Source organism: Botrytis sinoallii (genome assembly GCF_014898435.1).
Source record: "Botrytis sinoallii strain Bc 23 chromosome Unknown BSIN_039, whole genome shotgun sequence".
NCBI lineage: Eukaryota > Fungi > Ascomycota > Leotiomycetes > Helotiales > Sclerotiniaceae > Botrytis > Botrytis sinoallii.
The window spans coordinates 80,872-101,993 of record NW_024066066.1 but is presented as its reverse complement, the minus strand read 5'-3'; the positions used below and the strand labels follow the sequence as shown (position 1 = coordinate 101,993).

General features: G+C 42.5%; 7 protein-coding genes across 7 annotated transcripts; 4 read left to right on the top strand and 3 right to left on the bottom strand.

The window, feature by feature from the left end:
* Positions 1-120: 120 nt before the first annotated feature.
* On the bottom strand, positions 121-759 carry EAF02_012039 (uncharacterized protein; the record flags this gene model as incomplete). Its single annotated transcript, XM_038908087.1, has 3 exons — positions 121-289; positions 452-618; positions 730-759. 3 exons carry the CDS (start codon positions 757-759, stop codon positions 121-123), a joined length of 366 nt encoding a protein of 121 aa, XP_038752107.1.
* Positions 760-2,114: 1,355 nt separating this feature from the next.
* On the top strand, positions 2,115-3,333 carry EAF02_012038 (uncharacterized protein; the record flags this gene model as incomplete). Its single annotated transcript, XM_038908086.1, has 5 exons — positions 2,115-2,208; positions 2,263-2,421; positions 2,472-2,501; positions 2,557-2,696; positions 2,758-3,333. The coding sequence occupies 5 exons, from the start codon at positions 2,115-2,117 to the stop codon at positions 3,331-3,333; spliced, it is 999 nt and encodes a 332-aa protein (XP_038752106.1).
* A 510-nt stretch (positions 3,334-3,843) lies between these two features.
* On the top strand, positions 3,844-7,044 carry EAF02_012037 (uncharacterized protein). The gene is made up of 3 exons (XM_038908085.1): positions 3,844-4,241; positions 4,298-5,844; positions 5,892-7,044. The coding sequence occupies exons 1-3, from the start codon at positions 4,076-4,078 to the stop codon at positions 6,864-6,866; spliced, it is 2,688 nt and encodes an 895-aa protein (XP_038752105.1). The 5' UTR covers positions 3,844-4,075; the 3' UTR covers positions 6,867-7,044.
* A 3,173-nt stretch (positions 7,045-10,217) lies between these two features.
* Positions 10,218-11,453, top strand: EAF02_012036 (uncharacterized protein; the record flags this gene model as incomplete). The annotated part of the gene is made up of 5 exons (XM_038908084.1): positions 10,218-10,239; positions 10,331-10,495; positions 10,961-11,067; positions 11,215-11,332; positions 11,395-11,453. The coding sequence occupies 5 exons, from the start codon at positions 10,218-10,220 to the stop codon at positions 11,451-11,453; spliced, it is 471 nt and encodes a 156-aa protein (XP_038752104.1).
* Positions 11,454-11,799: 346 nt separating this feature from the next.
* Positions 11,800-14,123, bottom strand: EAF02_012035 (uncharacterized protein; the record flags this gene model as incomplete). The annotated part of the gene is made up of 6 exons (XM_038908083.1): positions 11,800-12,307; positions 12,362-12,628; positions 12,683-13,284; positions 13,339-13,619; positions 13,674-14,038; positions 14,101-14,123. The coding sequence occupies 6 exons, from the start codon at positions 14,121-14,123 to the stop codon at positions 11,800-11,802; spliced, it is 2,046 nt and encodes a 681-aa protein (XP_038752103.1).
* Positions 14,124-16,503: 2,380 nt separating this feature from the next.
* Positions 16,504-19,288, top strand: EAF02_012034 (uncharacterized protein). The gene is made up of 4 exons (XM_038908082.1): positions 16,504-17,086; positions 17,137-17,624; positions 17,667-18,304; positions 18,360-19,288. Exons 1-4 carry the CDS (start codon positions 16,547-16,549, stop codon positions 19,091-19,093), a joined length of 2,400 nt encoding a protein of 799 aa, XP_038752102.1. The 5' UTR covers positions 16,504-16,546; the 3' UTR covers positions 19,094-19,288.
* Positions 19,289-19,413: 125 nt separating this feature from the next.
* On the bottom strand, positions 19,414-20,966 carry EAF02_012033 (uncharacterized protein; the record flags this gene model as incomplete). The annotated part of the gene is made up of 2 exons (XM_038908081.1): positions 19,414-19,499; positions 19,604-20,966. 2 exons carry the CDS (start codon positions 20,964-20,966, stop codon positions 19,414-19,416), a joined length of 1,449 nt encoding a protein of 482 aa, XP_038752101.1.
* Positions 20,967-21,122: the final 156 nt, after the last annotated feature.

The window sequence follows — 21,122 nt, the reverse complement described above, 5'->3', positions numbered from 1 at the left end:
CCTTCCAGAAAAACTACCCGGCCATTAACGAGAGCCGACTATCATACCGATCACAGCTTTTTCATAAACTCTAGAGTGCAGATGCCTCGAGAAAGCGTCCAACATGTATGATACTTTCCATCAAGCACGACCACCACTTTGAAGAATCCTCGTAATATTCTCCGTACTCTTCTCATACGTCGTTTCTAAATATTGTAATTTCTTGCCCAAATTATCAATATCGGATTTCAAGTCTTTAGTCTCGCGATTTAATCTCTTGTCTACATCAGCTGTAGGGCTGAAAACAAACCTGTCCAATTATTAATGCTTGTTTGTTACATCTGGTGAAGTGATCATGTGTTCCAACAACCAAGAAAAAGTCAAAAATGACTTGAAGTAAGAGAAAGAACGGGTGGAGATGAAAGTTGGAAAGAAGCAAAAACAGAAACAGAAGGAGAAGGAATATAAATACATTTTACCAACTCCTTCATATACATTGGTGTCAGGTGGTAACGTGGATACTTCGGTGGATGTGAGTTCGAGTTTACGGATTTCGCGTTGCTTGAGGGAGATTTGAGATTTGACGACACTGATTTGTTGCTCAGCTTGAATGGCTTGAGATTGAATTTCGTTGACTAGCTATGGGAGTATTAGTGATATCCCATTTTGAGTTTGATATAGCAAGGTTTTGGAGGGAACGGGAGGGGGAGGAGGCTGGAATGAAATGGAGTGTGTCTTGTTGAGTTTTACCTTTTGTAAAGCTTCGTTGGAGATAGACATCTTTGTATAATATGTGTGTGTGGAAGTGGGAGTCAAAGAGTTGAATTTAAGAATGTATGTATCTGATTCTTCACAGTTCCCTTGATATTTTGGCTTCGTTGAATACTGGTAACTGTACGGTCTGCTTGTTTCAATATGCGTGGGGAACTATTTTCATCAATATCATGTGGTTTTGTGATAAGAAGTTGCGATAAGAAAGGCGGTGAAAGATGAGGTTGATGGCAGAATAGGTATGTACTCTCGCTCGTCTCGGTACTGTACTGTACTACTATCTCGAGACTACCTCTATCAAGATTCAGCACATATTGAGATTGATTGTAAGACCAACCTTGGAACGGGTGTATACTAGCAGGTTAGGTACCCGAGGACCTGCATTTATTTGATACCTCGGTTATTGTACCCCCCTCGTTTGATCTGATCTATGTTTCTTCTAGAAAGATATGTACGAGTAAATATGATCATCTAAAGCTTGAATGTACAAGAAGGGGTCATCTGGAGATTCTAGCAAAAGGTAACATGAAGAGCAGCATAGACAGTATAGACAGTATAGATAGTATAGACAGTATAGACAGTATAGATCGTATAGACAGTATAGATAGCATACACAGCAAAGAATACTCCCTCGGTAAATATCACCATAACCATTTTATACCTTGCTTTCCATATATAGCTACTAGACGAAATCGATCAAGAATCTACCACAATCCTACGAGTAGTTTTACCTATTGCTTACTACCTTGCTTGATTCTTTCTCTCTCATTATTGATCAGTTCCCTATTACATCCCACACATGTAATAATACGGAATATCTCTTCCAATAAAGTTAATCTCAACTCTCTCTCTCAATCTAGTTCCCGTAGCTTCCGGTCCAGAAAGCTCCAAATCATCGTATTTGATCCACCTTGACTGGAATGACGATTTGCATTTTTAAGCATTTCTCACATCCGACAAGGGTCGGCCCTTCACTTCCTGACACACTTCAGTACTTTGTATATACCTCGTACGCTCCTCGTACGTACCTGGAGAATTGAGGAAAGTGACCAGGACTTTGATAAGTTCAATGTGTTTGTTTGTTTATTTGTGTGTGTATTAGACCAGTCTAGATATTTTCAATCTTTTTGATTGTTTATTGTTCATTATTCAACTTGGTTCAGATCAGTTCAGTATTCAAAATATATTCAGTCTATCATTATTGTCTCTCATCGCTGCAATATCAAATCAAAGACCCCTCCCCCGCCCTTGTGCGATTAACCATTGGAGATTGGATACTGGATACTGGATATTGGATATTGGATATATATCCTCTCACCACAGGCGATCACCACAAACAAACCCCCTCCTCTCTGATTGTCACCATGGGCTTCCATCTCCCATCGATACCATATCCTCCCGCGCGACCAGAAGAAGGTTATTGGGCTCCTGTAACCTCTACCATAAATTGGTGTGAAGGCAATACCTCCCATACTCAGTCTTTACTTATTCTCATCTAACCTTGACTGATAGAGGATTATTATGCCACTATATACTCTGCCGAAATCGTCAATACTCTTACCAACCTACTTTTTATATGGCTTTGCATCAAAGGCAGTCGGAACTGTTTGAAATATGATCATGATAGTGTATTCTTGGTGGCCTTTCTGGGTTACGGAGCTGTAGGAACAGGTGAGCTAGTTGGTTGATCTTGACATGAAGCCAAGCTGACATGGCTAAAGGTTCATTCTTGTTCCATTCAACCTTGAAGTGTAAGTTGCATTTATCCTCTGAAAGTGTCCAATCATTGACATGATGCTGCTTCAGATCCTATGCAATTGGTAGATGAACTTTCCATGATTTATACTACGTGTTTGATGTGTTATGCGACTTTCTCCTTCTCTCAATCCCGCATCTTCAGACAAGTCTTAGCATTTAGCTTGATATTCTTGTCTGTATTCATAACGGTGAGCATAGCTTCGTCCTCGGAACCTTCACGCTTCCATGCTAAAGTAAAAATATCAATAGCTTTACTACCATTATCTTCAAGATCCGGATTTTCACCAGAATGCATTTGCGCTTCTCACAGCCACCGTACTATTCCGTTCCATGTATGTGATGGAAGTCAACATACGTCCTTCGCTTCGAAAGAAATATGCTACCACGGAACTTTCTCACGAACATCCTGATACTTCTCATTCCGATCGTTTAGCAAGTGAACAGAGACAACATGAAATCCTTAGAGAAATGTGGTTGATGGTTGGCTTGGGTCTTTCCATCTTTCTAGGTGGGTTTGGTATATGGTCTTTGGATAATCATTATTGCTCGACGGTCAGACAATGGAGACATGAAATTGGACTCCCATGGGGATTATTACTCGAAGGACATGGTTGGTGGCACTTGATGACGGGCATTGGATCATACTTCTACTTGGTCTGGGGTATCTGGCTACGACATTGTTTGAATGATAGACAAGATGAATATGTCCTGAATTGGCCACACTACTTCAGTCTTCCGGAAGTTATTACACGCCCTGAGCATAGCAAAATTTCGAATGGAGCAAGGAACGGACACACAAAAGACGAGTCTAGAAAATCGGTTTGAAAAAAAGTTATTGGTGATGGTTGGTGATGTATCCGGGTCAAGAATACTGTACCTCTCTCATAATGTTAGAATAGAGTGTGGAATCGAGTATGAGTAGATGGGTGTCTCATTGACGGTATAGCAGCATGAATATTGATACCCTTTTCTTTCTCATAGCATATGAATTATTGTCAACCTCGAGCTTTTTGCTATTGATTAATGAACCAGTATTGTTTTTGTCGTTGATGATTTCTTTTCTTGGATCTACGAGTAAATTCAAATTCCATTCAAATATCCACCCACCAGTTCTGATGAGACCAATGAAAGAAACAACCCCGACCCCCACGAAAAAATAGCCTTGCCTTGCCCAGAAATGTCATTGCCAGCCTTGCGCAGATCCCACAGGGTTATTTCGTGATTGTGATTGGTTGGATAATCAAATCGTGTCCAGTATCAAGGGAAGAGTCTCAGCCACGGCAATACGCAAGCAAGACTCAAAGTGAGTATACATTTCGATGAAGTATACGTACTTTTGTTCCCACGGATAAATATGCGAAGATACCCAAGATATATTTCGCAATATCATCTATCCAATTCAAGGGCTGCTGGAAGTTAAATCTACCGCAATCAAATTCCAAAAACTGTTTTGTCCTACGAGGCTACAACCATTTCCTATTTCTGGGTCATGAAATGCAATGTATGATCTAATCATATTCAACAATCAACGGAAGCAACGTGTTTCAACTGGGAAGATTGAGAAATCATGACGAGTCCGGCGAAGCAAGGTTCCTCGAGATGGGGGTTCTTGTCACAAGCAGTAGGAGGATTGGAATCAAGGTTGGATATTTTATTGGCAGAAGGACAGGAAGGTCAAGCAAACAAACCAACTCCTGCAGCTGGCAATACAAGTGCTGCAAAACCAGAGGCAGGTATGTAAATTCACTCAAAGTCCTTGGAATCCACATTGATCTGACAGTTCCTCTAGCAATTTCTCGAAGCGCATCGAATAGTAGTAACAGAACAAACGATCGATTACAAGAACGTCTAGCGAGGGCGGTAGCTGCGAAAAATGTACAGAAGGCTGGCACACATTCAACATCTTCGAATGTACCTTCGAGGACCGGAAGTCCAATTACGGTCGGCGAAAGTCCGAGGCAGAGTTTAGATGCGACTTCTAACCTAGAAGGGGATGAGGCTACGAAACGAGTTTCTCAAGACCTTGGGTCTACTAAAATCGCGAATACTATTGAATCGGATACACCTACGGTACCTACGATGGAGGTTCAATCGAGTACTCTAGTCGTCGAACCAACGCCAGAAACAACTACAGAGCCGCAGCAAGCATCACCCAATGTAGTTGTTGCCTTGAAAGCCGAACCCACGTCTCGTTTATCAACAGATTCCACCACCTCTAGTATACCTAGGGTATCTATTGACTCTATTCCACAAAATGATACGATAGTTAGTTCATCTCTTGATGAACCAAGAGCAACTACTCCAGCAACTGATGCGGTTTCGACATCAAAAAGTCCTGCGCAACTCGAGGCAGCTCTTAGTCAACTACAGTCAGACTATGAAACCTCAGAATTACAAAGGCAAGAGGAAGTTCATGGTTACATAGAGCGCATTGATGCGCTTCAGGCAAAACTAAAATACTTAGCAAAAGAAAGTCTAGAGTCAGCTAACAATGCTAAGACTGCTGCACCATCTGGAAGTCTGGAGAAAAAATTGGCTGAGAAAGAACAGCAAGTCATTTTACTCATGGAGGAAGGTCAGACTTTGTCTAAGAAAGAATTAACTCACATGACCACTATTAAAAAGCTTCGTGCCAAAATACTCGAGGATAATAAAGAAGTTGCGGAAATCAAAAAGAAACAAGAAAAGGCCGAAAAGGAAGCTGCATCTCTGGCAGAGCGCTTGAAACGAGCCGAGGGCGCTGAGAAGAGTCTCAGTGAAAGGAATAATGTAATCAATCGACTTAGAAAAGAACTTGATGCAGTCAAGATTGAGAGAGATACCAAGGATACCGTCATCGCCAACCTCAAAGCTCAACTCGAAAATGACGCTGCTGAAGAGAAAGAAGCAGAAGCAAGAGTTGCCAATGAAGCCTTGCAAGCCGAGAAGAAACGTGTTGTTGAACTGGAGGATGATATTTCCAATCTCAAAATCGAGAAGCAACTCGTTAATGATAGAGCACAAATACAGATTAAAGATCTCAGAGAGAAGATGGATAGAGAGGCTGAAAATGCCCGAATCGCAGCTCTTGAAATGAAAAATGAACAACAAATGTTGGAGAGTAAATTAGAGATGATGAGAGCGAGAGCTGAAGAGGTTTCAACTGGTGCAACTGGTGATGCACAAGCGAAACTTTTACGTCAGATCGAGACTTTACAAACACAATATGCTGTTGCCAGTGAGAATTGGCAAGGTATTGAAGCTTCATTGACGGCACGTGCAACTAGCTTAGAAAAAGAGAGGGATGAGGCGACTAAGCGAGAAGCTGATGTTAGGCGAAAGCTCGTGAAGTGGTATGTACTAGAGTTCGATTATTACCGTGAGATATAACTAATCAAATTTAGACACTCAAAGCAAAACGTAATGAAGATGAATTGGAAGAAACTAGGTCGAAATTACCTAACTTTCAACAAGAACTTTCCCAACGGACTGCTCAATTAGATGATCTCAAAAAGCGTGTTGAAGAAGCCGAATCTGCATTGGTTTCAGCCAAAGCCGAATTCGAGGATGAGAAACAGACATGGAACTCTGAGATGCAACAACGACTATTAGAAGAGAAACAAAAATGGTTGGAAGAAGTCTCCCTTAATGGTCGTGGAGGTGGAGAGTCACCCGTAGCATCAAGTCGAAGAGGGTTGACATCGGAATACCTGGGTCTACAAAATATGCAATCAAGAAGACCATCAGCTAGATCTACAACTGGTGACTTGGTAACATCAGAAAGATTCGTAGGACGTCGACAATCTGGACAACCGACATCGAAATCGCCAGATCCGGGAACTCCCGTTAGGCATGACTCTACGGCTTCTTTGACACATTCTTTTTCATTAAATTCGATTGCAACTAATGGGACGGGTGGAAGTGAATTTAAACCACAAACTCCAAGTCTTCATACGTTGGATCATGATGATTTCTTTGATACCCATCGTTCTTCTTCTCCTCAACAAACTATTCATGATATTATTTCGACTTCGACTGCTGGTGCCGGTCCCACAGTCCAATTGGTTGAGAGAATGAGTTCCGCGGTGAGGAAATTGGAGAGCGAAAAAGTGGCGACGAAAGAGGAGGTTGCTAGATTAATTGCTCAGAGAGACGAAGCGAGAACAGAAATCGTAGCGCTGATGAAGGAGGTTGAAGTTAAGAGGGGATTGGAGGAGAAAGTCGAGGCGTTGGAGGAAGAGATTAAGGGGGTGAAGGAGAGATATGAAGTCACGCTTGAATTGTTGGGGGAGAAGAGCGAGGAGGTTAATGAGCTGAGAGGGGATGTGGAGGATATCAAGGCCATGTATAAGGAGCTTGTTATTAAGAGTGTTGGGTAGAGTGGGATTAAATAGAGGAGTGGAGTACTGGGATAGTGAATCCTTTGAGAGGGCTTACATATGTGTGGGAGTTGTATTTCTAGTGAATCTTGGAATTCTAGTCTGTCTAGGTATCTAGATACAAAGTTTACGTGTGATTACGAAATTAGATTGCGTGGTGTGATGTGATGTTTTGTTGTATGATGTTGTGGGGCAATGATTAGATGAGATGTGATGAGTTGAGTTAAGCTGATTTGAATGAGGGATATCGTGGTTGTGATATTATGCTTGCTACCTAGGTACGCTTTGCTGTTCTGGGCTGGGAGGGGTAGGCCATGCAGGTATGTATGGATGGATAGATGTATGTATAGTTAGAGATTAAGATTATAGTAGGAATGATTGATGTGATGTGATGATAGATAAACTCTGGGGAAAAGGAAAGGAAAGAGAATTTGGATGTGGATGTGGATATGGATGTGAATTTGGATATGGATATGGATGAGAATGAGATGAAATATAATTCGATGTGATGAGTTTTCTTCCCAGAGACTAGCATTAGAGTATGTTGCATATGAGTATGATTATGAGCATGAGTTGTTTTTTGCTTGTGTGATATATATGGATAAATGGAGGGATGGATGGATGAACGGAGAGATGGAGAGATGGATGGAGAGATGGATAGAGAGATAGATAGAGAGATAGATAGAGAGATAGATAAAGAGATGGATAGAGAGATGGCATTATAAAGTTGAAATTTGAAGTTTGGAGTGATGGATGAGGATTGAGTCGGTTGAATTGGCCGAGGATGATGGGAGTGGGAGGGGATATTTATTAATAGAGAGGAAGAAAAAGTGGCGATGGGGGATAGATTTGATTTGATGTGGTTTGATTCTTGAAGTTGAAGATGTATTAGTATGATAGATGTATATTTTTGTGAGAATGAGAATGAGAAGGAGAATGAGAGTGAGAGTGATGATATGGTGGTTTTGATAATTTATCTGGAATCTGGAATTTGATTCTGCTTATTGTGTTATATTATATTACATTATATTATATTAATCTATCTCTTTGACCCCTGCAGTTGGATTTACAATTTATAATTTGTGAATGATCAGCTGTATTTATGTTTGTGTTTGAGCATGTATGAAAAGTATTAAGATGCAAGGTGCAAGATGAAGGATGGAAGAGACGAATAATTGTTTCTCCCTGAGAATGGTGGTTTTATGGAGTTATTGTATTTCATTCCGATTATGTGACACCTGCTCTCATTCGTTCTGATTTGTGAAGTGAAGTGAAGACTCGTAGGGTATGGTATAGAGGGAGGGTTGTGTATCTACCCACCTGCCTGCCTATTGATTATACACAGTCGCTTTCGCTGCGCGGCAGTACTTGTTACTTATATGAGTAGATAGTCAGTTACTAGGTGGATAGGTGGATAGATAGACAATCTTTACTTTACATACCAATTTATTCTTCTTCCAAGTTCTATCATCGGGTTGGAGATCAGATTTCGCTGATATGATTTGATTTGAGTTATTGGGTGATTGATGGGGATAGAATGATATATAGTGAGTTGGGTGTAGAATTTGGCTTTTTGCAAAATAGTCCATACGTTGTGATGATTGTTGATTGAGGTTCATTCTTATTTTGCTTCTTATTTGTGAGTTTGTTTTCTGTGTAGATGTGGCTCGGGATGGTTGCGACGAGGAAAGACATACATTTTATGCAAGAGTCCTTTGTGTAGGTATATGTTATTAGAGAGTGAGATCCAGTTCACGTATACATGTATATGTGGCAGCGGATTGTTCCACGGAAATGGAAGATGGAGGCTAGAAAATAGATGACTGGATTATGTGGAGGCTTGTATGTGTGTAAATATGTATACAGAAGTGAACTCGAGATTTTGTCGAGGTTATTGGAGATCTGGGATTTGGAACTTGGGTCGGAGAGGGGAGGGGAAGAGTAGAGAAAGGAAAGGGGAGAGGGGAGAGGCTAGATGCCAAATTTTGGACGCTAAACCACCGGGGAATTGGGAGATATGGGAGACGGAACAAAAGGTTAAATCATCAAGAAAATAGGTGGTACAAAAGAAGGAAAAGAATTAAAGGAAGTGGTAAAGATGCATTGAATTATTATCTGAATATCTAACTATTCTGAGTTTCTGTATTACTCTTTCTCAATCTCCAGTTTTATTTCAGTTTGGAAAGTCATTCGTCATTCTCATATCAATATGTTGCTCAGATGTAATATTTATCGTACTATGTTGAAGATTTAGTATTGGTTGTACCCATAAGTTCATGGTCTCAACACTTGTAGGTTTAATACCCAGTGAAAGGAACCCAGAGATCCAGATCTTTCTTGGAAGCTTGGGAATTATGAGTTTCAACATGAGAAACATTATGGCGTTTATTCACCAACATGAAAACAGCGAGGGTCAGAATGACAACCTAACTTTGTTTCCTAGCTGCAGAATCTTTGGCTTTGAGCTCTCTCGGATGGAACATAATATAACTAGCTTAAAATAGGCCTTACTATCACAGTCGGACTCCACTCATGATCTTTCCGTCTGTCCTTCTTCATGCAATCCTCGAAAAGAGACGTAGCTTTCTGTAGATAAAACGAGCCATAATGAAGTAAGAAGAGAAGAAAATCACCCAACACTTCCGAATTATACTCAATCCGTGAGAACAGACTCGATTGTAAGCAAAAGTTTCAAAAGAATCAGTCCCTCTTCGGTCTAGTTACTAAAAACGACCAAGAACTCATGGTGACGGATATTAGACCACTGGGATGACTTCTTGCCCTTCAGCTTAAGAATCCGTGATGTACTTTGCCATATTGCACCCTTATCTTTCGTTGAATGGCTAACATGAGCATCTGACAGTTACACTCTGAGAGTGCTTAACTCGGAATGGACTTTAAACATCATAACTTTGCCGTCAATAACAGTGAGTATTGCTCTCGGAGTAAAACAGATACCCAAACCACGTAAAATGGTGCATAACCTCAACTAGTGAATAATTCTAATTCCATAGTTCATCACAAGTGACCAGACATAACCACTTGGTTTTATTATCATAACTCTCATCATTCCATCCAGCCCAATACTCAATCAAGTAAACGTACAGAGAAGACTTGATTTATTGTCGTTCAACATCCACTCACCACACCGCGGGGAACATAGCTGACTAATCACAAACCTCACCTCACAAAGCTCCATCCATCACCTCACCTCAAAATAAATTAAGTAGATTCCATCCCACCACTCATTTCGCACTCGAAGCTCTCAAACTCCACCATCTACTATCCGCATACCTTTCCGCTTCCTTCTATTTAACTTTCCCTCTCGCGCTTTCAAAAGAACCCGTAAAAATGGCGCAAAAAGGCCAACAAAGTTCGTTTCCTCCCCTCTTCTTCTCCTTCTGCAATCCTCTCTTCTCCCCTCCGCTCTAAACTTCCAGCCCCCAAACCTAACAAAAACACAGTCGATCTCACCTCTCTCACCACCGCCCAATTGTCCCAAGTTAAGAAACAACTCGATGACGAACTCGAACATCTCACCTCTTCCTTCCAACAACTTCGCGCTGCGCAGAGTAAATTTAGAGAATGTTTGAGGAGTATTAGTACGGGTGTTGGAAAGACTGTTGAGGGTAAGTTTGTTTGTGGTTTTCTTCATTTATTCTTTGAGAGGGGGGGATTGAAGAAACGGAACACTGGGTAGTGGAAAGAGGAAAGCGAGGCTACAAGCGGGAGCTGTAAAGCTTGGGCTTGGAGGAAGGAGATATCCGAGGGGAGAGCACAAGAGATTGAGAAATTGAGGGGTCTCAGAGATGCCGAAGAAGCTTTACCAGTCTTACGGTTCAAAAGACGGACAGGATACCCTGCGCAGCTTCTTATATTTCTACTCTTCTCCTCTCTTCCTCAATCGCTTCAATCGTTTCTCCTCTCCATACCCTTCCCTCGTCAACCAAACCAAATACCTCAGATCTTTCACTTTGCTCTTTCCTCTATGTTCTTCCACCCTCCTTTCCTCTTCCTCTCCTTACCCTCGAGATTTTACAAGCCGAGCTCCCACCTATACTATACCAAGCTAACAACCCCTCCCAATCCCATAGGCAAACCAATCCTCGTACCTCTCACAACATCCCTCTACGTCCCCGGCGAATTAGCAGATACCGAAAATGTAATTGTAGATGTTGGAACTGGTTTCTATGTTGAGAAGGTATGATTATCATTTTCTCCATTATCCTTCTTCTTTGCTTTAGTATCCCTTTGCACTTCGCTCAATTCCGTTTCATATACTCCTTCCTTTCCATTATAGAAACCACATGTACCTTAAACTTCCTCGAAACTTACACACAAACCTTAGAGTACCAAAGATGCAACCAAATTCTACGAAGCAAAAGTTGAAGAAATTGGAACCAACTTGAAGGATTTAGAAATTATAGTCAACAACAAGTCAAATAGTCTACGCGTGGTTGAAGATGGTATGCTTCACTTTATTTTTGGTTACAAAATCAATGAATTGTTAACTAATCTCTAAGTACAGTTTTACGCCAGAAAGTTCTTAGCTCAACTCCAGGTGCTGCTTCAGCTTCAACATCTTGATATCTCTGCGCTATGGTTTCAAAGGAAAAAGAAAGAAATGCCAAAAATCGAATGATCTCGTAAAGAAATCAATTCGTTCGGGATACCACTAGAATCGTAATGGTCAAGTCGAGGGAAACACCAAGTCTGAAGAATTCGCTGTAGAGTGCAGGCTGTTTTTGGGCCGAGTGAAATTCCGATGATGATTGCTATCATTCGAAGATGACAGCAAAAAGAAATCAGAAAGGGTCGATGTAATTAAACTTAAAAAGTGGGATCAGAGAGGTGATTCCTTCGAAGAGACTTTTAAGCAAATTCAAAATAGTAAAATTATGAAAGCACTTGATGTGTAGTATCGATCTGGTGATTAAGCTCTGCTTTCGTTCTTTGAATGATGAAAACTCAAGAGGAGTTCATCGAGCTCTTCGACAAAAGCTTTGAATCCCCCGGCCGGAAAGAAGTTACTCATATCTCTCTGCCAGTCGCGGTCCATCGTAGTATGATCATTTGCCTCCATATCTGTATCCCAAAGATCATGAAAAACTGTGACTCCGGCACTAACATCTGGCTCTGCTACAGTGCTCAAACCATTCCAGTTTCTGTTGATGGTGAATTCAAGACAGTAACCACCCTTTTGAGTCTTGAACCTATAGATGCTCTGAAGTGTAACCTTCTCGACACATAGACCAGCCTGAACACGGGGGGTAATTCTAGGATATACGAATCCATACTTGTCTTTACGCTCCTCCATTCTCCGAGTGTTCAATCCCGTACGAACATATGGTTGCAAGCAACTTTGAACCAAGGCTTGAAACGAGCTGTCGACTACGGTGCCGGCTGTCTCACTGATGATTTCAATGGTCCAATCAACTTGTCTATGGGTTATCTCTATTAGTAGGTGATCAAGAAGTCAAGGATCACCAACTTACTCAATGTCAACAGTCACAATCTCCACACACTTGTTGCGACGTTCTTCCTCAACAACTTTGACTACACCACATTGGTATCCGCCATAGACCGTGTCAATGTCTGCCTCAATCTGGAACATTTGGCCTGATGAATTTTGTACGATGAGGATCGCAACGAATTTTGGCTTCACGTCCTGCAAGTCGTAGTCCGTGCTACTCCAAACCATGAATTTGTTAAGTTTTGACTTCACATAAGCCATCATGTGAATGACAGCTCGAGGATCAACACTAAGTGGGTACATGTCAGCCTGTGAATAAACCTCTGGTACATCATAAACTTACGCTTTTTCGAATACGCCTCTCATTCCTTTACGAGCCATCATCTTTTTGAAGGCATCCCAATCTTGCTCGCCATCAGTCAGGGCTGTTTGCCAACGTGTGAGATGTAGTTCTCCAAAATGTACTCGCATCTGCATGCGGTCTTCGAGACGAGTAAGATGGTTGAGATGAACACTCAACTCGTTACGGAACTGCTCGACGGTGGCCTCCACTTTTAAGGAGCGACCGGGACTTGGTTTCTTTGATTCTTCATTGGAAGACATCTTAGAAAACTTGATACCAGAGACATGCTTTTGGCCTTCAAAGCTGATAGATGCTTCAAGAAGAGTAGACTCAGTAGAAAATCGTGGTGGTACAACAATAAAAACTGTTTCTTCCATGTTTGCACGAGTAACGGCACTATCAGTAGCTTGTCGAATACCTTTGATTACTTCATTGATTGTGGCTTGACTGGATGGTGACAAAGCAGAGATTGCTAGCCAGCGATGGGCACGATTCCACTGGATAAAGACTTTCCAAGTGGTCTTTAGATGGTCAAGGTCCTTCAGTTCTTCGCCAAATAAACGCTCTGGGTTTCCCCTACGCACTGGCCATTGATAGAATCCCTATAGTAAATCAGTGTCTGCAACCAACTGAAGCAATAGATAGAGGGGACTTACAATGGCTGAGAATATCTCTCCGTCAAGAGGCTTCTTCAAAAAACGTGCTGTGTCGGTGCGCGAGCTTCGCTCATTCTCCAGTTGCAATTTCTTGGCTTCGGTCATCAGACCAGCTGGGACGGCCCAACCAGTGCTTGAATTGAGACCTGGGTCTCCGACTTTCTTAACCGGACGACGAGGTAATTCCAGGTCGGCACGATGGTTAACTGAAGGTACGTGGCCAGAAGAGCCAGTACCATCGCGAGAATGTCCTCCCCGAGGAGCAATCTCGACCAATCGTCCTAATAGTTATTAGTATTCTTAATGACAATATACTTTTCAATCGTATGACTTACCGTTACCACGTACCGTAGGTACGGAATGGTGCCCGCCACGGCCAGCATTGCCGCTCGAGTTACCTCGAGTGACTCCGCCACCACGGTGGCTGCCATTCCGGCTTCTAGCACGATCGGCTGTTCCACGCCCACGACCACGAACATTGCTGTTGGTCCCACGACCGCGTCCACGGGTAGCATTGTTAATGCTACGACCGCGGCCAGCTCCACCAGTATCGGTTCCTCTAATTACCGAGGTCGATCTAGAAAGTTCCTGTCGGATGACAGGAGGTCTGACTCCGACATTATTTGCCGGGGTGGGTGCCTCTTCGGCGTCGCCAGCTTCCGATTCCGCACACCAAGCGGCGGCATTGTATGTCTCATAACTAGTAAACATTAGCTGTATACTCGATTGAAATAACATTATGAGAATAAAAACTTTGCATACGTGGCGAGCTTGTTTGAAGACATCTTTTTCGATCTGTATTCGATACTTCTTTCTTTGAGAAGGAATACGACGACGAGTGACTGTAAGAAGTGGCACACGATCTAGCACACTTGAAAATTGTGAGAAGATTAAACTGGTTGTGAATAGTAAGATTAGACCAATTCAAAACAGAAAAAGAGTAGGATTGAACTGCGTGAAGGGAAGAATTGAGAGTTTGATCGAAAGGTTGAGACAATTCGAAGAAGAGTTTGATAATAACAGCAGTGGTGTCAAGATAGAAACAATTTCTCGATTGAAGAAGGAAAATTAAGAATCAGAATTTGTGGTTGTTGTTGTTGTCGTCAAAAAGAAATTGAAGAAGAAAGTGGAAAATGGAAAATGGGAAGTGGGAAGTGGGAAGTGGGAAGTGGGAAGTGGGAAATGGGAAATGGGAAATGGATTGAAGGTGGAGAGATTTTAGGTTGACAAGAATATCCTATAGCAACCGAAGAGGAAGGAAGAAAGTCACGCTCTTTCCGAACTTGAAATTAGAAAATTAGGCGGGTGAAGAACAAAATGACGGGAACTTCCTTCTTTCTCCAATTCACCATCAATATCTAATGTAAAGCGGTGAAGAGAGAGAGAGAAGAGAGAGGAAAAACTGATTCGAATTGCCAGTTGTAGATATTAATTCTGGTCTTCGAACATATGACAAGACTTCAAGTAATAATCTTCGTGTCACCTTCCGAGGTGAAATGTAAATAATGAGAAGTGAAAAAGGTTGTTCTATTTCTCTTACCTCAACAGTACAATTTTCAATGGCTAAACTTGCCAATTGGCCTCTACAGCGGCAGAAAACCGGCGAGGATCCAAAAGGAAAGAGACCTATCGTACCATCAGTGAATTTTTATTGAGTGGCTGGTTACTTCTCGGAAATTACGCAAAGGAAATATTGCATCAACGATGTGAGTGTTCTTGAGATTTGACTTGCGTACTTCCACATGAGAACATCGATAACTAAATGAGAAGAAAAAGTTTTCAGATGAAAGTCACTCTTGAAAAGCTGCCTCGTATGAAGATCTACCGATCGAACAAACGCACATAAAGTGCTATGTGACTCCAATGCACATGCATCTATCCGCGCATAAGCACAAACGCTCAACATGGATCACTTAGGCCACATGCAGGAAAGAGAAGTCTTGAGACATCTGGCAAAGGGTATCTTCTTTGAACCAATCATCACGTTTGACTTTGGTCCAAGTCCACACACACCAATCCATCTGGATACTTTGACTTCAAGCATGAACATGCAGTCCACAGGATATAAAAATATGATGATTGACGACGTGCTTATGACCTGCCAGGTAGTCTGGCTTGGTAAATTGAGTACAGAGATGCATGTTTGTTGATCTCTCTATACAATGTCCGAATGTGACTGAAAGGAATGGTGCAAGAACCTACAACAAAAGTATTTGCTCTCTTGCCTATATCTCTCATTAGTCTATGGTTTCATGTGGGATGCCCAGATATTGTCATTATGAATCGAAGGATTGAAAAGGTTGAGAATTTACTTACCAATGGTAGGGAGAGAAAGTTCTCTTCCTCCATGGCTTGTCGCAGCCACCAGAAACCAGAGTCCAAGAGGACATCTTTCTTTGGAAAAGAAAAGTCATTGTAAGCGGTCATATAAAGAAGATTCTTTGAATGATGGGACATATCTTTAAGGTATGTTGATACATTATAATATAATGTGGAAAAGTTGTTTTGAAGAATGGCCAAATAATAAAGATTCCAAGGTTGTGGGAAGAAGGTTCCTCGAAATCGAAAGACAAATTATAAACTCCAGAGGAACTTGTGGTTAGCTTAGCGTCGGAGGAACATCGGAGATCGGCCGCATCTGAGCCACTTTCACTATCTTGGGAGGCTAGAGGAACTACCTGGTATGGATATGTGATATGGACCATTCATGTTGTTTGTCACCCTTGAGATGACCCTCTGCCTCTGTTCTCGAGATGAGAGATAAAAGGTACAAAAGGTACAGCACTTCAAGGTCTTTGAGTGACACATTTAGTAGGTATGTATTGGGCATTCAGCAGTAGTTCTTGTACATATCAATATAATAGCAATTGAGTATCAATTATCAGTTCATAGATCTCAGAAATGCACACGTATTTGTACCTAGTAGCTAGTAGCGAGACTGATCTGCTGGAAGTTCCAAGGTTGACATTCATTTTCACAGGGGAACTGATGATGTTGAATTTGATGAGATGAAACCCCTGAAAAGCCATCAATCAATGCCGTAGGGATGGATATAGTAAGCTTTCCCCGCACTCCACTAATTTCAGGTACAAGGTTAAATAAAACATGGAATGAAATGTTCAAGCTTTACATTACCTAAACTCAAAAAGGTCAATCAACAACACATGCCATATTTTTGGTGATCCGATGAAGAACCCCAATATTTAAGATGTCACAAACTCCAATACTACCTCCGCCAAAAGCAATACTCCCTCAATCAAAGGCAATTTTACCTACAGATGCAAAAACACGATTAAAGAAAGCTGAGAATGCTAGAAAACGTTTGGTAGCTGGCCGCACGGTGAGGGAGGATTCGGATGAAGACGAGGACTCGGACGAAGAGGCTGAATGGCAATGGATATACAGCGACGAGAATTCCGAAGAGAATGCTTCACCATCGCAGACCACTGCTAAGGGAGGCGAAAATTCATCAGCTAAGAGAACGCGTCGACTCTCGAAAGGTGCAGGGGCTAGGAGGATTGTCGGTGCCAGGGCTGGAAAGACAGTCTGCAGGATTGCAGATTGTGTTTTAATAAATAATGATACTTCGAATACAAATTGGGTTGGAATTATCTCAGGATTTGAAGAAGACGAGGGCTATGACGAGAATGCCGAATCATACCATGATATAATGAAAGCAAATATTTGGTGGTTCTGTAGCCCAAATGATATTCACAATAAAACGAAGAAGCGATCCGATTTCCTAGAAGTAAGTAGGTTCCGTGCTTGTTTCTTGCTTCTTGCGGCTAACAACTATAGAACGAGCTCTACATATCTTCTGATCTCGATACAATTTCACTGGCGACCATTAATGGCGTAGCTACGATCCTATCCCAAGAAGCATTCAAAGTCAAATTCCCAACGGGGAAAATACCTAGAAATCGAAAAGAAAATGGCAAAACGTTCATATGTCGCCGAGGATTACACAGCAAGTCTGTCACATATACAGATGAATTCGTGTGGGATGATGTATACCATAATACGGAGGAGAGTGTTGACAAATTGATCGAGAAGATCGAAAATAGCCTGCCAAGCAATAAGAGAAAGAAGCCTGCCCTTCCTAATCCTAAGAAGAAAAAGAAGCTTGATGAAGATGATGACGCGAGTGTAGCATCTGAACATGATGATGATTATGAAGTGGATGAAGAAATCTTAGCAACGCCGAGGAAAAGGCAAAAGACTACCAAAGCTATAACCCCTCGAAAACCACGCACACCCTCCAAGCTACTTACTCCCAGTCACAAACGGTTCGTCATTAACAATTGATCAAAAAGATTCCCAGCTGACAGTGTCTATAGGATTGTCGTTAAGAAGCCACTAGAATTTACGCCTTTGGGAATGCGTATGCTCTCACCATTAGTTAATGCTTCTCCATTTCAAACAGCTCGATCACGGCTTCACGTTTCATCCGTTCCTGATACCCTTCCCTGTCGTGAAGAAGAATTCTCATCAGTTTACACACATCTTGCAGCTGCTATTACAGATGGTACTGGCTCATGTATATATATCTCTGGAACTCCGGGAACCGGGAAAACCGCAACGGTACGAGAAGTTGTTGCACAGCTTAATGCATCAGTTTCAGCCGATGAATTAGATCCTTTTATTTTCGTCGAGATTAACGGAATGAAAGTCACAGATCCACATCAATCATATGCATTGTTATGGGAAGCTCTAAAAGGAGACCGTGTGAGTCCAAGTCACGCATTGGATTTATTGGAGAGGGAATTCAGCAAACCATCCCCGAGAAGAGAACCATGCGTTGTTTTGATGGATGAACTAGACCAACTGGTAACGAAGAACCAAAGCGTCATGTATAATTTTTTCAATTGGCCTGGTCTGAGGCATTCCAAACTGATCGTACTCGCTGTAGCCAATACCATGGATCTACCTGAGCGTACCCTTTCCAACAAAATCTCTTCACGTCTCGGTATGTCAAACTGCCCTTTGATCTTCGATCAACCATAGCTGACATTAAATTTTAGGTCTAACCCGTATAATCTTCCCCGGCTATACTCACGAACAGCTCCAAACAATCATAACCTCCCGTCTAACCGACGTTCCCGCCCACCTAATCCACCCTGACGCAATCCAATTCGCTTCTCGCAAAGTCGCCTCCGTATCCGGCGATGCTCGTCGCGCCCTTGATATTTGTCGTCGTGCCGTCGAAATCGCCGAATCGGAATCACTCTCCACCCCGAATACACCTTCTAAAACACCGGGCAAAGAAGAAAAGAGGGGAAAAGGTGTGGTTAGCATAGCAACGGTCAAGAAAGCTATCAATGAAGCGACGACGAGTCCATTACAACAGTATTTAAGAGCATTACCGTTGGCGACAAAAATGTTCTTGGCTGCGTTGGTATTGAGATTGAGGAGGGCGGGGACAGGGGAGTGTCTTGTGGGAGAGGTGGTCGATGAGTGTAGGAGGATGGCGAAGCTGGATACAGGGGGCAGTGTAGTAGGGTTTTTGCTCACGGGTGCTGGGGCGGCTGGAGGCGTTAATAATGGAGACAAAACCAGAGGCAAACAAGCAGGAAAGGGGGCAAGAGTTCAGGGAATGGGCGAGGCGGCAATGGAATTAATGGAGGCTGGTGTCATAGGAATAGAAGTGAGAAAAGCCGAGAGGATGGGCAAGGTTAGGTTGGGGATTGGAGAGGAAGATGTTAAGGTTGCTTTTAAAGATGATCCGGAGATTAGGGGCTTAGGGTTCGTGGGATAGGGGTAAGGGTAGGAGTAGCGAGAGTTTTGGAATGTGTAAATAAAACGACGGTTAAATTGATACCCAGCGTTATCATACACAATAAATCAGCATAGCATAGTAATATGAAGAAAGAAGCAATAATCTCAAGATGCAAATTCCCCAAAATGGCTGTCATTCATGTAGCAATGGTATATGTGTGCAATAAGTATTAAAACCACTGCGCACGCAATTTCTTAAAACGCCAAACACGCCCCCAGCTAAACTGCCTAGTCTCGTCTAGCTTCGCCCAAATACCTTTCCGATGCCTTTTTACATTTTCATATTATACATATGTGTGTTTAGAATTTTCGTCGTCCAAGCTCTGGTTTCCATTCGAGGGGGTGGGATTCGGGGGTTGCGAGTTCGTCCTGTTTCCATACTTTTACTGTTGGGGGAAGGGGTGGTTAGCATTAATTCCTTATGAATGGGGGTGCAAAGGTTGCTGAGGGTAAGACGGAAAGAGGAATGAAGGGAAATAGAGGCACATACTAGTTTTGTCCGCCTCTCCCGTGATCAATCTCAACCCAGTCTTATCGAATAAACTCGTGAAGATGCCCGCTTCCGCATCCAAAGAACCCGGTTGGGCGATAGAATCCAGCGCTTGATATCTATGACCTGTTTTCCAATCCCAGAACGCCATCGATCCATTGTCTCCTCCGGAAAATAATACGTTGTCTTCGTTAACACTGAGGGTATTGATAATAGCATTTTGACCATCGAAGTTTTGCATAAAGGCTCCCTCGGGACATTTCCATTGTTTGATGCTTCCTGCGCTGCCACTTGCAAATGTGAATTCTTTGGGATGGATGGCGAGTGCGCGAACACCTTTTTTGTGGTGGGTGAGGGCTCCCATACTTTTTCCAGCTGCTAAATCCCATAGGCGGACTGTGGAATCAAGGGAGGACGTGATGACTTGTGGATCGGCTTCTTGGCACTTCAGATCTGATACTGTGCCTTTATGTCCAGATAATACGTGGATATTACTCCTGGTCCTCATATCCCATACTCGCGCTACACCATCTCTACCTCCCGTAACCAGCACGTCCAGAGTAGGATGTAGAGCCAAAGTATAAACACCACTCAAATGTCCATGATAATGTCGAATCACCTTGTTGGTTTCCAAATCCCAACACTTAACCATCTTATCCTCTCCACAACTAAACAAATATGGATGTCGAGGACTAACTGCCAATCCTCTCACAGTCGATATATGTCCCGTCAATGTAAGTTTCAATCCTCCAGTCGCTAAATCCCATATCTTAATTGTACGATCTCCAGCTCCAGAGGCAAACCAACGATTCTCGGGCTCAACAGCTAAAGCACGAACCCAGCCCAAATGTCCAGATATCACGCGCATGAGTTTCCATGGGGCGTGCCATTCGGGTTTTGCTTGGACGAAATTCTGTTTGCGTACTAAGCTGCTGGATGGCAAATTACTCTGCGCAGTAGATATCGAAGGACCATTCGCATTGGGTGGTGTATCTTTACCGCGGATTATAAGACTGGTGCTACTTCCAGCCCCAGAACTCTCAATTCGTGATGGAATTCCTTCGATCATCTTCATGATATTGTCTGCAGCCGATTCCCCATCTGTAGCTTGTACCTTAGCCTTCTTCCTCCTGTTCCCAGCAGCGGCAGCTTGTTTTGCAGCCAAGGCAGCTGGTAATTCTCGAACATGGTCGTATTCGGCGTGGACCCTTCCTACTAATGCTAATTTATCTGCGGTTTCTGTAGATTTTGGATCGGGGATTGATTCTGTATCTGCGAAAAGAGAACGTGTTCGTTTGGCATTTTGTTTTATTAGAGATTTAATTTGATCGTCCGAAGGTAATGATGCGACTGCGGTTGCCATAATGAATGGAGGTGGTTGATGTTAATAAGTTGCGCGTGTGAGGAGTTGCGATTTGGAAATTTATCGCGATAAAGCTTCAGGAACGTGAGCCACAGACCGTCAAGCCACCGTACTGGCCACCACACTAGCCACTAAGCCGTTTATTGGCTGTCGCTT

What these genes read in the sequence shown, in the direction of transcription:
- EAF02_012037 (XM_038908085.1), top strand. Translation starts at nt 4,076, where the DNA reads ATGACGAGTCCGGCGAAGCAAGGTTCCTCGAGATGGGGGTTCTTGTCA. An exon ending in TGCTGCAAAACCAGAGGCAG is followed by an intron (nt 4,242 to 4,297) that starts GTATGTAAATTC and finishes CAGTTCCTCTAG; the next exon opens with CAATTTCTCGAAGCGCATCG. An exon ending in GAAAGCTCGTGAAGTGGTAT is followed by an intron (nt 5,845 to 5,891) that starts GTACTAGAGTTC and finishes AATCAAATTTAG; the next exon opens with ACACTCAAAGCAAAACGTAA.
- EAF02_012034 (XM_038908082.1), top strand. Translation starts at nt 16,547, where the DNA reads ATGTCACAAACTCCAATACTACCTCCGCCAAAAGCAATACTCCCTCAA. An exon ending in AGCGATCCGATTTCCTAGAA is followed by an intron (nt 17,087 to 17,136) that starts GTAAGTAGGTTC and finishes TAACAACTATAG; the next exon opens with AACGAGCTCTACATATCTTC. An exon ending in CAAAATCTCTTCACGTCTCG is followed by an intron (nt 18,305 to 18,359) that starts GTATGTCAAACT and finishes ATTAAATTTTAG; the next exon opens with GTCTAACCCGTATAATCTTC.